The 10,762-nt window shown below is 42.2% G+C and overlaps 1 protein-coding gene across 1 annotated transcript; it reads right to left on the reverse strand.

The window, feature by feature from the left end:
- Window positions 1-498: 498 nt before the first annotated feature.
- Window positions 499-1,443, reverse strand: LOC116330501 (odorant receptor 131-2-like). The gene has a single exon (XM_031752850.2). It carries the CDS (start codon window positions 1,441-1,443, stop codon window positions 499-501), a length of 945 nt encoding a protein of 314 aa, XP_031608710.1.
- Between the last annotated feature and the right edge of the window lie 9,319 nt (window positions 1,444-10,762).

Here is a 10,762-nt window from a genome sequence, read left to right on the forward strand (position 1 = left end):
TATATAAATAAAATTGAATTGAATTGAATTTCAGGACAAGTTTTTGTCATAAAAAATTATCCCATGCTTTGATTTAAGTGCTTAGGTAGAATAGAATAGAATGCCTTTATTTGTACAGGTGTCTCGTGAAATTTGGGGAATCTCTCTGAGTGGTTTATACAATTTAGATCTTTTGTGTGTGTGTGTGTGTGTGTGTATAAGAACATAAGATCTATCTATATATATTTTAAGTATAAATATAACTTAAAATACACACACAGGCATTAAAGGAGTTACAAAAAATACACACATATCCATTGCACAGTTCTTGGTGATATTGCTCAGAGTGCAAAGTGGCGTGCATGAGTGTTGAGCGTTATGAGACTGAGTTCACCGCATTGATGCTGTTTAGACAGAAGCTGGTGTGTTGTATGCACTTTCCACCAGCCAGGGTAATAGAAAGCTGTCATTGAATATTCATCTCTTTTCTTAAAAGAACCCAAAATCTCAGCTAGCGGCTTAAACAGTGGCTTTCATTCGACAGCATAGATGATTTATGAGGACAGGTCCGATGGTCTGATCTCTAAGGCCATAGATAAGAGAGGTCAGACATCTGGGAAAGATAATAAAACACACATAAAACACATTCTGGACCCACAAAAATACTGTCCTTGCTACAGTTCTTGAAAGAGCTCTAAGTAGTGGATGGTAAATAGTAGCAGAGAGACTGAGGCACAATTGGATCACATTCAACAGCAGTGTGTTCCGAGCTTTTTGGGCTAAACCTTTGTCTGTGGAGGCCAACCTGGCAGCTACTATCACACCAATATAAGAGAAAATGACTGCCACACCAGCAGACACAAACAGACAACAAGTGTAGAGTGTGTCATATTGTTCGGACTTTGACCCGAGGATTATATCCACATTAGAACAATAGTCGCTCACTTGCAGATTTTTCACATTTTCAAACAAAAATTCAAATAACAATAAAATCCGTGTGAGATTGTTTAGTGAACTGACAACCCAAATCACGATGATAACAACCCTTGTGTTTCGGATGGTAATGATGGTAACGTGCCTCAATGGGTAACACACAGCAACATACCGTTCTAGAGGCATGACGACCAGTGTGAGAGGGGTGATTCTCCCTGTAAGATTGGCCAACAAGATTAAAATAGCACACACAGAAAAGGGCAACTGTATTTGACAAACTGACAGTAGGAAAATAAGCTGAGTCTGTGCCAGCTGTGCAGTATCTGCAAAGAGAAGGTTATACAAAAGAATGTAGCGACAGGTCTCACGAAACACCCGTTTACGCCTTAACATGAACAACATGATTCCATTAACAAAGAGAAACACACAGGCTGGAAGTGTAGACAAAGCAGAAATAATTACTATTCTCAATAACCTCTGGTATTGCACCTCAAAATTGAAGTCTGAATAGATCTGAGATACATTCGACATTGTTATTGTCACTGAAACATAAAAGAACAGATAATTCAGTTTAGAGTCAACATCTTTCAAACACAAATACCTGTTCGTTTGCAAGAAAAAGTCAATCTTGAAAATACACATCAGCTGTGCTCACAGCAGCTTACAGTGGGGTTTGTCTCCGTGCAAGCAGGGTGAAGAGCAGGGTGTATCAGGTCTCGCATATGATTTATGGGCTCTGTCTTTCTAACTTGTTCACATGATACAGGATTACAAATGGGTGATGAAATCTGTCTTCCATTGTTACCAGTTATGCGTGTACATATAGGACTGTGTGTTTAAAGCAGATAATAGCCTTTTTAAATCATGGTTTTCATTTGTTTTTGTTTTTAATGTCTCTGTAAAGCACTTTGAATCACCTTGCTGTTGAATTGTGCTATATAAGTAAACTTGCCTTGCCTTTTATACTTCAATTTAATTTGCCGTATTTTTCAGACCATAAGGCACACCCGGATTGTAAGGCACATTAAGCGAAACAAAACAGTCAGATAAGTCAAACTTTACTCAACTAATTGTGTGGATGCCCTAAAAGGGCTTCCACACTATTGAGTTCCTGTTTTAAACTTTATTCTTCAAGTTGCTGCCCCGTTTTTCGGCACTTAACTACTCCCTCAGTTTTCAGCCGATTTTCTCCGTTCAAACTCTAAACTGTTCTGCTATTTCTGCTAATTCCGGCTATATCTTTTGGTGTTTATTACTATTATACTTTTAAAATATTACACTTTTGTGTCCCATTGAAATGAATGGAAAACTTCCACAATTCTGCTAAAACTTGCTTGGTTTTGAAACTTAACTGCTTCCTCATACTTTCACCTAGAAACTCCATTCAAACTTTAAAATGTTCTCAGATTATTGGGCTATTCCTGTCTGATTCAGCTTTTTCAGATCTTCTACCGTTTTAATCTTATCTCTCTTTAAGTTTTCAGTTGCAAAATTGTGATTTTTCAGAAAATACATGCGTTGCTATGGTTGCTATGCAATTAAGTCAGAGTGAGTGCTGGTCCGTTCTGAATTTTCTCTTCATGTCTAAACAACTTCTTGCTACTCGCTCAATTTCCACTCAACCCCCACAAATTATACATCAAAACGTAGGTATTTTTGCTGGCTTTCAGAAAATGTCACTATCTTTATTGTGAGATTTACTGTTTTTTTGCAATTTGCCTCGGAGTGACACAAGGTCTGACAACTCCCCAATCAAAGTCTATGGGGAGGTTTTGGTTATCTGTTATGTTATAGTATTACTACTAAATCACAGTATTTCTGCCAATTCAAGGAGGCTGACTGTTACTAAGTGCATCAGTGTACATAGGTCATCTGTTGTGTTGGAGTGCCCTCTTGTGGCGCCTTTTGGGTAGTGCCTTAGTAAACGTGAACACTGCAAAGAAGTGGTATCAGACTGGTTTGTAGTGGAGGAATTTGTTGCCAGTTTCTTTCATCTTTAATCCGTATTCATGTTGTAATGTAGTAGTACCACAATATGGCAGAAACACTATGTTTTGGCACAAATACTTTGATTTGGTATACTTTAGCTTCTTCACCCCTTTTCAGCAAAATTTTCATTTTTTTTCACCCTTTTCAGCACAAATTCCAGCTTTTTGGCTGTTTTCAGAAAAAAACTCTTTTCAGCAGAAACTCTGCTGATTCATCTCTTTTCAGCGCAAGTTTTATGATTTTAGCAGCTTTTCTAATATGGACCTCAGATTCTTGTTAACGCTTCATGGCAGAAATACATACAAGTACCCACCTGATGAAGCAGACAGAGGCAGTACCTCTGATTGGTGAATTTGAGCAGAAACAGGTTGTTTTGCCTCTTTTCAGCAGAAATTCTGCTGATTCACCTCTATTCAGCGCAACGTTCTGCTTCTTTGCCTCTTTTCTGCAGAAATTCTGCTGATTCACCTCTTTTCTGCAAAATTTTCAACCATTTCACCTCTTATCAGCGCAATTCTCAGCAGTTTCTGCTCATTTCACCATAATTGTAAGTCTCTCCATCTCTCACCTTGTGAGAGTAAATTTGGCACAGTGAGATGAGTAGCCGCCTTGCGCCCAGGAGGTCCAGGTTCGAATCCTGCTTAGGGTGACATTCTTTTTTCACCACCATACAACTTTTTGCAACTTTTCATCTTTTTCAGCTTTTCAGCAGCCAGCTTCAGCGTTAAGGCATCCACACAGCTTATGGAAAGGAAATGCAAATTTTTCTAGTTCTTTATTCCACCTTATTCCAGTTGCTTCCGTACACTTTTTGGCACTTAACTACTCCCACAGTTTTTGTGCTATTTTCACCGTTCAAATCTTAAAAAATTCTGCTCTTTCTGCTAATGCCGGCTATGACTTTTGGTGCTCATAACTTCTATACTTTTTGAGATATTGAATTTTTTTTGCAATATTTTTTGCCCATTTCTGCCATATTATCAGTGGCCTCACTGATTTTCCTTGCCGGGTTGACCTGTGTTTTAGCTCAGTGAGATGAGCATCCGTTCTCAGACTGGGAGGCCCGGGTTCAAATCCCGCTTATGGCAACATTTCTTTTAGTTAACAGTTAAACTTTTTTTTACTCTTTTCAACACAAATTTCAGCTTTTTCACCCCTTTTCAGCAGAATTTTCAGTTTTTCACCACTTTTCAGCACAAATACCAGCTTTTCAGCTGTTTTCAGCAAAAACCTCTTTTCAGCAGAATTCTGCTCATTCACCTGTTTTCAGCAGAAGTTCTGCTGATTGAACTCTTTTCAGCAGAATTTTCAGAATTTTCACTTCTTTTCAGCCCAAATTCTGCTTATTCACCTCTTCTGTAAAATTTTCAGCCTTTTCACCTCTTATTAGCACAAATCTCAGCTGTTTTCAGTAAAACCTCTTTTGAGCAGAAATTCTGCTGATTCATCTCTTTTCAGTGCAACTTTCTGCTTCTTTACCTCTTTTCAGCAGAAATTCTGCTGATTCACCTCTTTTCTGCAAAGTTTTCAGCCTTTTCACCTCTTATCAGCACAATTCTCAGCCGCTTCTGCTCATTTCAGCAACATTGTCAGTCTATTCACCTCTTCTTTTTGAGAAAGACTTTGGCTCAATGAGATGAGTAACCGCCTTCAGACTAAGAGGGCCAGGTTCGAGTCCTGCTCAAGGCATTTTTTTTTTCCAGCACTTTTCAGCAAAAATTTCTCCGTATTTACCCCTTTCAGTAGAATTTTTTGCTTTTCACCACTTTTCAGCAAAAAATTTCTGCTTCTTCACTTGTTTTCAGTAGAAATTTCAGTTTCTGCACCGCCATATAACTTTTTGCAAGTTTTCAACTTTTTCAGCTTTTTCAGCAGGCAACTTCAGCGTTAAGGCATCCACACAGCATTTTCGCAGGAAATGCACATTTTTCTAGTTCTTCTTGCTTCCTGAACTTCCGTACCATTGATTCATTAATGTTGAATTCTCTCGCAGCTGCTCTGTTCCCATGTTGTTACAGTACATTAATGAATAACCTCGTCTTGTGGATGGATTATCTCAGTTGTTCTCCTGACTGAAGTTTGGTCCGTTTACAGCATCCTGCCATGCGATTGCATTTGTCCCTAACCATCGGGAACCCTCACGTTAACTTTTATCGAGTGGAAAGAGTTAGCATTCATCCTCCAGCTTCACTGTGCTTATGTTATGCTAACATAGCTGTGTCGCTAGCGATCAAGTAGCACATCATTATATACCAGCTAGCCCAACTTCAGTAGCCCTACAAACGTCACTGCTGTTTAGTTTTCTGTCTTCATTTATGTTGGAAGTGATAGCAGAGCTGTACGTTTGAATGTTTCATAAATCTCTCAGTCAGAACATGCTATATCATGTTTAGGTGGAAACTAGCGAGCAAACTTCCTGCTAACTCCTAGCTCCATTAAATTTAATAAATTCTGTTTTCATGGATGCCTGGATGTTAAACTTAATTGTTACACCTGGTAAAGGAGCAGGGCTGATCATTTTATTAAAGATGAAATAATTTAGACAGTTTTTAACTCTCAGTGATGCTGCAGTTTTCATTTGACTTTGGGACCTGAAGCGGATGAAGTTTTGGACGCAGATTACTCTGCGAGGCTGCTCCTTACTATGGTAGCCATAATGCTCCGACAATCCATCAAGTGGTGTGGCTTCGTAGCTTACCAAAGTTGTACTGAAACATTTTTGACAGAGTTTTGAGCGCCATGTACCACATAAAGTCAGTTCGAGGTCAGTAAGCACAACCAGAATTCATAAATGAGGCATACCGGATTATAGGTCGAACTGTCAATTTTGAGAAAATTAAAGGATTTTAAGTGTGCCTTATGGTGTGGAAAATAAGGTGATTCAATTTTATTTATTTATTGTCAAATCACAACAACATTTGCTTCAAGGTAAAGATCTTAAAATAATACAGAGAAACTCACAACAGTCAGATGACCCCCTTTTAGCAAGTGGTGGGAAAAGAAAAACTCCTTTATAAGAGGAAGAACCTCTGGCAGGACCAAACTCAGGGAGGGGCAGCTATCTGCCATGACTGGTTGGAGGTGAGAGGAGGAAGACAGGACACAGACACGATGTGAAAGAGAGCCAGAGATTTATAATAACTAATGATTCAGTGCAGAGAGGTCTAGTAACACATAGTGAGTGAAGAAGAAACACTCAGTGCATCATAGAAATCCCCCAGCAGCCTAAACTTATCAGAATCAGAATACTTTATTGATCCTTAGGGAAATTATTTGGGCTACAGTTGCTCCAAGACAGTAAAAGTAACAAACTAAACTTTTTTAAACATACAATATGTTACAGATTTCTACAAGTTTAAGAAATAGCACTAATATATACAAACCACTCAATAATAAATCCATCCATCCACCCATCTTCTTCCGCTTATCAGGGGCTGGGTCGCGGGGGCTGTCTGTCAATCTCCGGCTCCCTTCTCCCATCACTAGTGAACAAGACCCCGAAATACTTAAACTCCTCCACTTGGGGCAGGAACTCGTCCCCGACCTGGAGTGGGCCCTCCACCCTTTTCCTGCTGAGAACCATGGCCTCAGATTTGGAGGTGCTGATCCTCATTCCTGCTGCTTCACACTCGGCTGCAAACTGTTCCAGTGCAAGCTGCAGGCCATCATTCGATGAAACCAACAGAACCACATCATCCGCAAAAAGCAGAGATGAGATTCTGAGGCCACCTAAGTTAAATCCCTTCTCCACTTGGCTGTGTCTAGAAATCCTCTCCATAAAAGTTATGAACAGAATCCGTGACAAAGGGCAGCCCTGATGGACCCCATCACCCACCGGGAACGAGAACCAAGCTCTTGCAACGGTTGTATAGGGATCGAATGGCCCGTAGCAATGGGCCAGACACCCCATACTCCCGCAGCACCTCCCACAGGACACCCCGAGGGACATAGTCGAATGCCTTCTCCAAGTCCACAAAACACATGTAGACTGGTTGGGCAAACTCCCATGCACCCTCAAGTATCCTCGGGAGGATAAAGAGCTGGTCCAGTGTTCTGCGACCAGGACAAAAACCACATTGTTCCTCCTGTATCCGAGGTTTGACTAATGGACGGACTCTCTTTTCCAGCACCCTGGCATAGACTTTCCCAGGGAGGCTGAGGAGTGTGATCCCCCTGTAGTTTGAACACACTCTCCGGTCCCCCTTCTGAAAAATGGGGGGCCACCATCCCGGTCTGCCAATCCAGGGGTACCGCCCCTGATCTTCTCGCAACGTTGCAGAGGCATGTCAGCCAGGACAGCCCTACAACATCCAGAGCCGTCAGGAACTCAGGGCGGACCTCATCAACACCAGGGACTGCCACCAAGGAGTTGTTTAACAGCCTCACTGACCTCACCCCCAGAAATTGGCGGGTCATCCCCCTCATCCCCAGACTCTGCTTCCTCCTCGGAAAACATGTAGGTGGGATTAAGGAGGTCCTCGAAGTATTCCTTCCACTGCCCGACAATGTTCTCAGTCGAAGTCAGCAGTGCTCCACCAGCACTATACACAGTGCAGGTATAGCACTGCTTTCCCCTCTGTTGAGTTTGAATATATAATCTTAAATGCTAATACGCTGATTATATTGGTTTATATAATGGAGGCCCAACTCTTAGTACAGTTTGTGCCGACAGGACTGACAGGAAACCACATGCTTTTGCAGAAGCATGCTTTTGCAGGCCAAAGTGAAACTAAACAGAGTGTTTGATCGAAACGTAAAGTGTGTGTGACGTCAAGATGGAGTATATAAATATAACTAGGCTTCCTGTTTGTGCTTGAGACCTGGGGTTTTGTGTGTGTGTTCAGGTCTCCATATCCGGATATGTAAAATAAATATAATTTTTTAAAGTTAAAAGACCACTTTGAGCCCTGTGTCTTTTTTGGCCCTAAGAATTCAAAGAACCGGATCTAATACCTCCTGAGTTGCCTGACGGTTTACCAGAATCTCTTCGAGGCAGTCTGAAACTCTTTTTCCATGGTCTGTCCGAACTCCTCCCACACCTAAAATTTAATAAAATTGAATTGAATTGAATTGAACCAGGTCTGTCCAGCATCCTCCCCCACCACTTGATCCAACTCACCATCAGGCGGTGATCAGTTGACAGCTCAGCCCCTCTCTTTAGCCGAGTGTCCAGAACATATGGCCGCAGGATGGTGATCCGATTACAAAATTGATCATCGACCTGCGGCCTAGAGCGTCCTGGTGCCACACGCACTTATGGACAATCTTATGTTCGAACATGGTGTTCATTATGGCCATACTGCGGTTTGCACAGAAGTCCAATATCAAAACACAACTCGGGTTCAGATCAGGGAGGCTGTTCCTCCCAATCACGCCCCTCCAGGTCTCACTGTCGTTACCCACGTGAGCATTGAAGTCTCCCAGTAGGACAACAGAGTCTCCAAGCAGAGCACCTTCCAGCACCCCACCCAGAGACTCTAAAAAGGATTCGTACTCTGAGCTGCCATATATTAGATATTAGAATACCCACACCAGCCTGCCGCCTCTTAACAAGGGCAACTCCAGACTGAGACACAGTCCAGCCCCTCTCCAGGAGAATGGTTCCAGAGCCCAAGCCATGCATTGAGGCGAGCGCAACTATGTCTAGCCGGTACCTCTCAACCTCACGCACTAACTCATGCTCCTTCCCCACCAGTGAGGTGACATTCCATGTCCCAATTGCCAGTCTTGATAGCCAGGGATCGGTCCTCCAGGGCCTTCGCTCCTGGCCGCCGCCCGGCACACAATGCACCTGACCCCTACGTCGCCTCATGGGCCTGGCTCCAGGGCGGGACCCCAGTAACCCTATGCCAGGCAGGGTAAACTGTTCCCTCGATGATATTCCCATAAGGGTATTCTTAATCACTCTATGTCTGGTCCCTCACCCAGAACCAATTTGCCATGAGAGACCCTACCAGGGGGCAAAAGCCCCTGGACAACATAGTCCCTGGGATCCCTGGGACACACAAACCCCTCCACCATGATAAGGTAGCAATTTGCAGAGGGGTCAATAATAAATATCAAGGATTAATATAGGTGATTATTAATAAATATCAAGGATATTGACAAGAATACTACAGAGTAGAAAAGAGCATGTGCACAAAGGGTGTAACTATTGCAGTGTTTACAGTGTATTAGATGGAGGAGTTGTACAGGCAGATGGCCACGGGCAGGAATGATTTCCTGTGTCGTTCAGTGGTGCTTTTTGGTAATCTCAGTCTCTTACTGAACGTGCTCCTGTGACTGGCCAGCAGGTCATGTCACAGGAGTGGGAGGTATTATCCAGCATTGTCTTTACCTTGGACAACATCCTTCTCCGACACCACCCTAATGGAGTCCAGCTCCATCCCTACAACATTACTGCCCTTGCAGATCAGTTTATTTAGTCTGTTGGTATCTGAGACCCTCAACCTGCTGCCCCAGCATGCAAAAGCATAGAGGTTGGCACTGGCCACAACAGCCTTACAGAAAATCCTGAGCGTTTTCTGAGAGACGTTGAAGGACCTCAGCCGCCTCAGAAAATAGAGACGACTCTGGCCCTTCCTGTAAAGTGCAGTGGTGTTTTTAACCTAGTCCAGTTTATTGTCTATGTGTACTCCAAGGTATTTATAGTCCTCAACAATGTCCACATTGACCCCCTGGATTGAAAAAGGGGTCAAGGGTGTCAAGAGCATTTTGCTTCAGTAAGTAAGGAAAGAGACAACAAGCTTGTTAAGACATGTACATGGGTGAGAGCTCTGAGTGAGACTCACACACAACTGTAGTCCTCCTTCTTTATTTATACACTCAATGTATAGTTTACACAATGTATAGTTTCATAACTCTGTTAAGGGTAAAGGCGTGCTTCCCCTTTCGACAACTCTACTGCACGTCTTCGCCCTCATGCATATGGCATAATCTTCTCGTTTCAAGTTCCTTAGGCGTTTCCTGTTTTTCTCTAAAAGTAGTTGAAACAGGTTTCACAAGCGGTTACACAAAAGTGGTTATTTTCCACTGCAGCAGTATGTATGCTAAAGACGTAAAACATAGACTTTATAAAAAGGTATAATAAAACAGTAAAATCTCTTAACAAAGGGTTTCCTGGTTTTCCTAAAGTCCACAATCAATTCCTTGGTCTTTTCCACATTGAGCTGCAGGTGATTCTGCTTGCACCACGTAACAAAGGAGTCAACCACAGCCCGGTACTCTGAAGCCTAATCTTAAAAGTAGAGATAGTGTCTGTCTCCCGAATCCAAACTGGAAGCTGGTTCCACAGAAGAGGGGCCTGAAATTTGAAGGCTCTGCCTCCCATTCCACTTTTAAATACTCTAGGAACAACAAGTAAGCCTGCAGTGTGAGAGCGAAGTGCTCTAATAGGGTGATATGGTACTACAAGGTCATTAAGATAAGATGGGGCCTGATTATTTAAGGCCTTGTATGTGAGGAGCAGGATTTTGAATTCAATTCTGAATTTAACAGGGAGCCAATGAAGGGAAGCCAAAACAGGAGAAATATGCTCTCTCTTTCTAGTCCCTGTCAGGACTCTTGCTGCAGCATTTTGGATTAACTGAAGGTTTTTCAGGGAGTTTTTAGGACATCCTGAGAATAAAGAATTACAGTAGTCCAGCCTGGAAGTAATAAATGCATGAACTAGTTTTTCCTCATGAACAGAAAAAATAAAATAATCGTAATTTTAACCAAAATGGAGACCATCTGATAGATCATATTAGCCTTGATACAGCCTCTTCCGCCATATTATATCAATCTCTCTGGGCTCCTTTGATTAGCTTCATCACCTAGTGGAGATGGGGAAGTCGTGGTTTTGTCCCGCATTTGTTAGTGT

The sequence above is a fragment of the Oreochromis aureus genome, linkage group 10 (assembly GCF_013358895.1).
Source record: "Oreochromis aureus strain Israel breed Guangdong linkage group 10, ZZ_aureus, whole genome shotgun sequence".
Taxonomy (NCBI): Eukaryota; Metazoa; Chordata; class Actinopteri; order Cichliformes; family Cichlidae; genus Oreochromis; species Oreochromis aureus.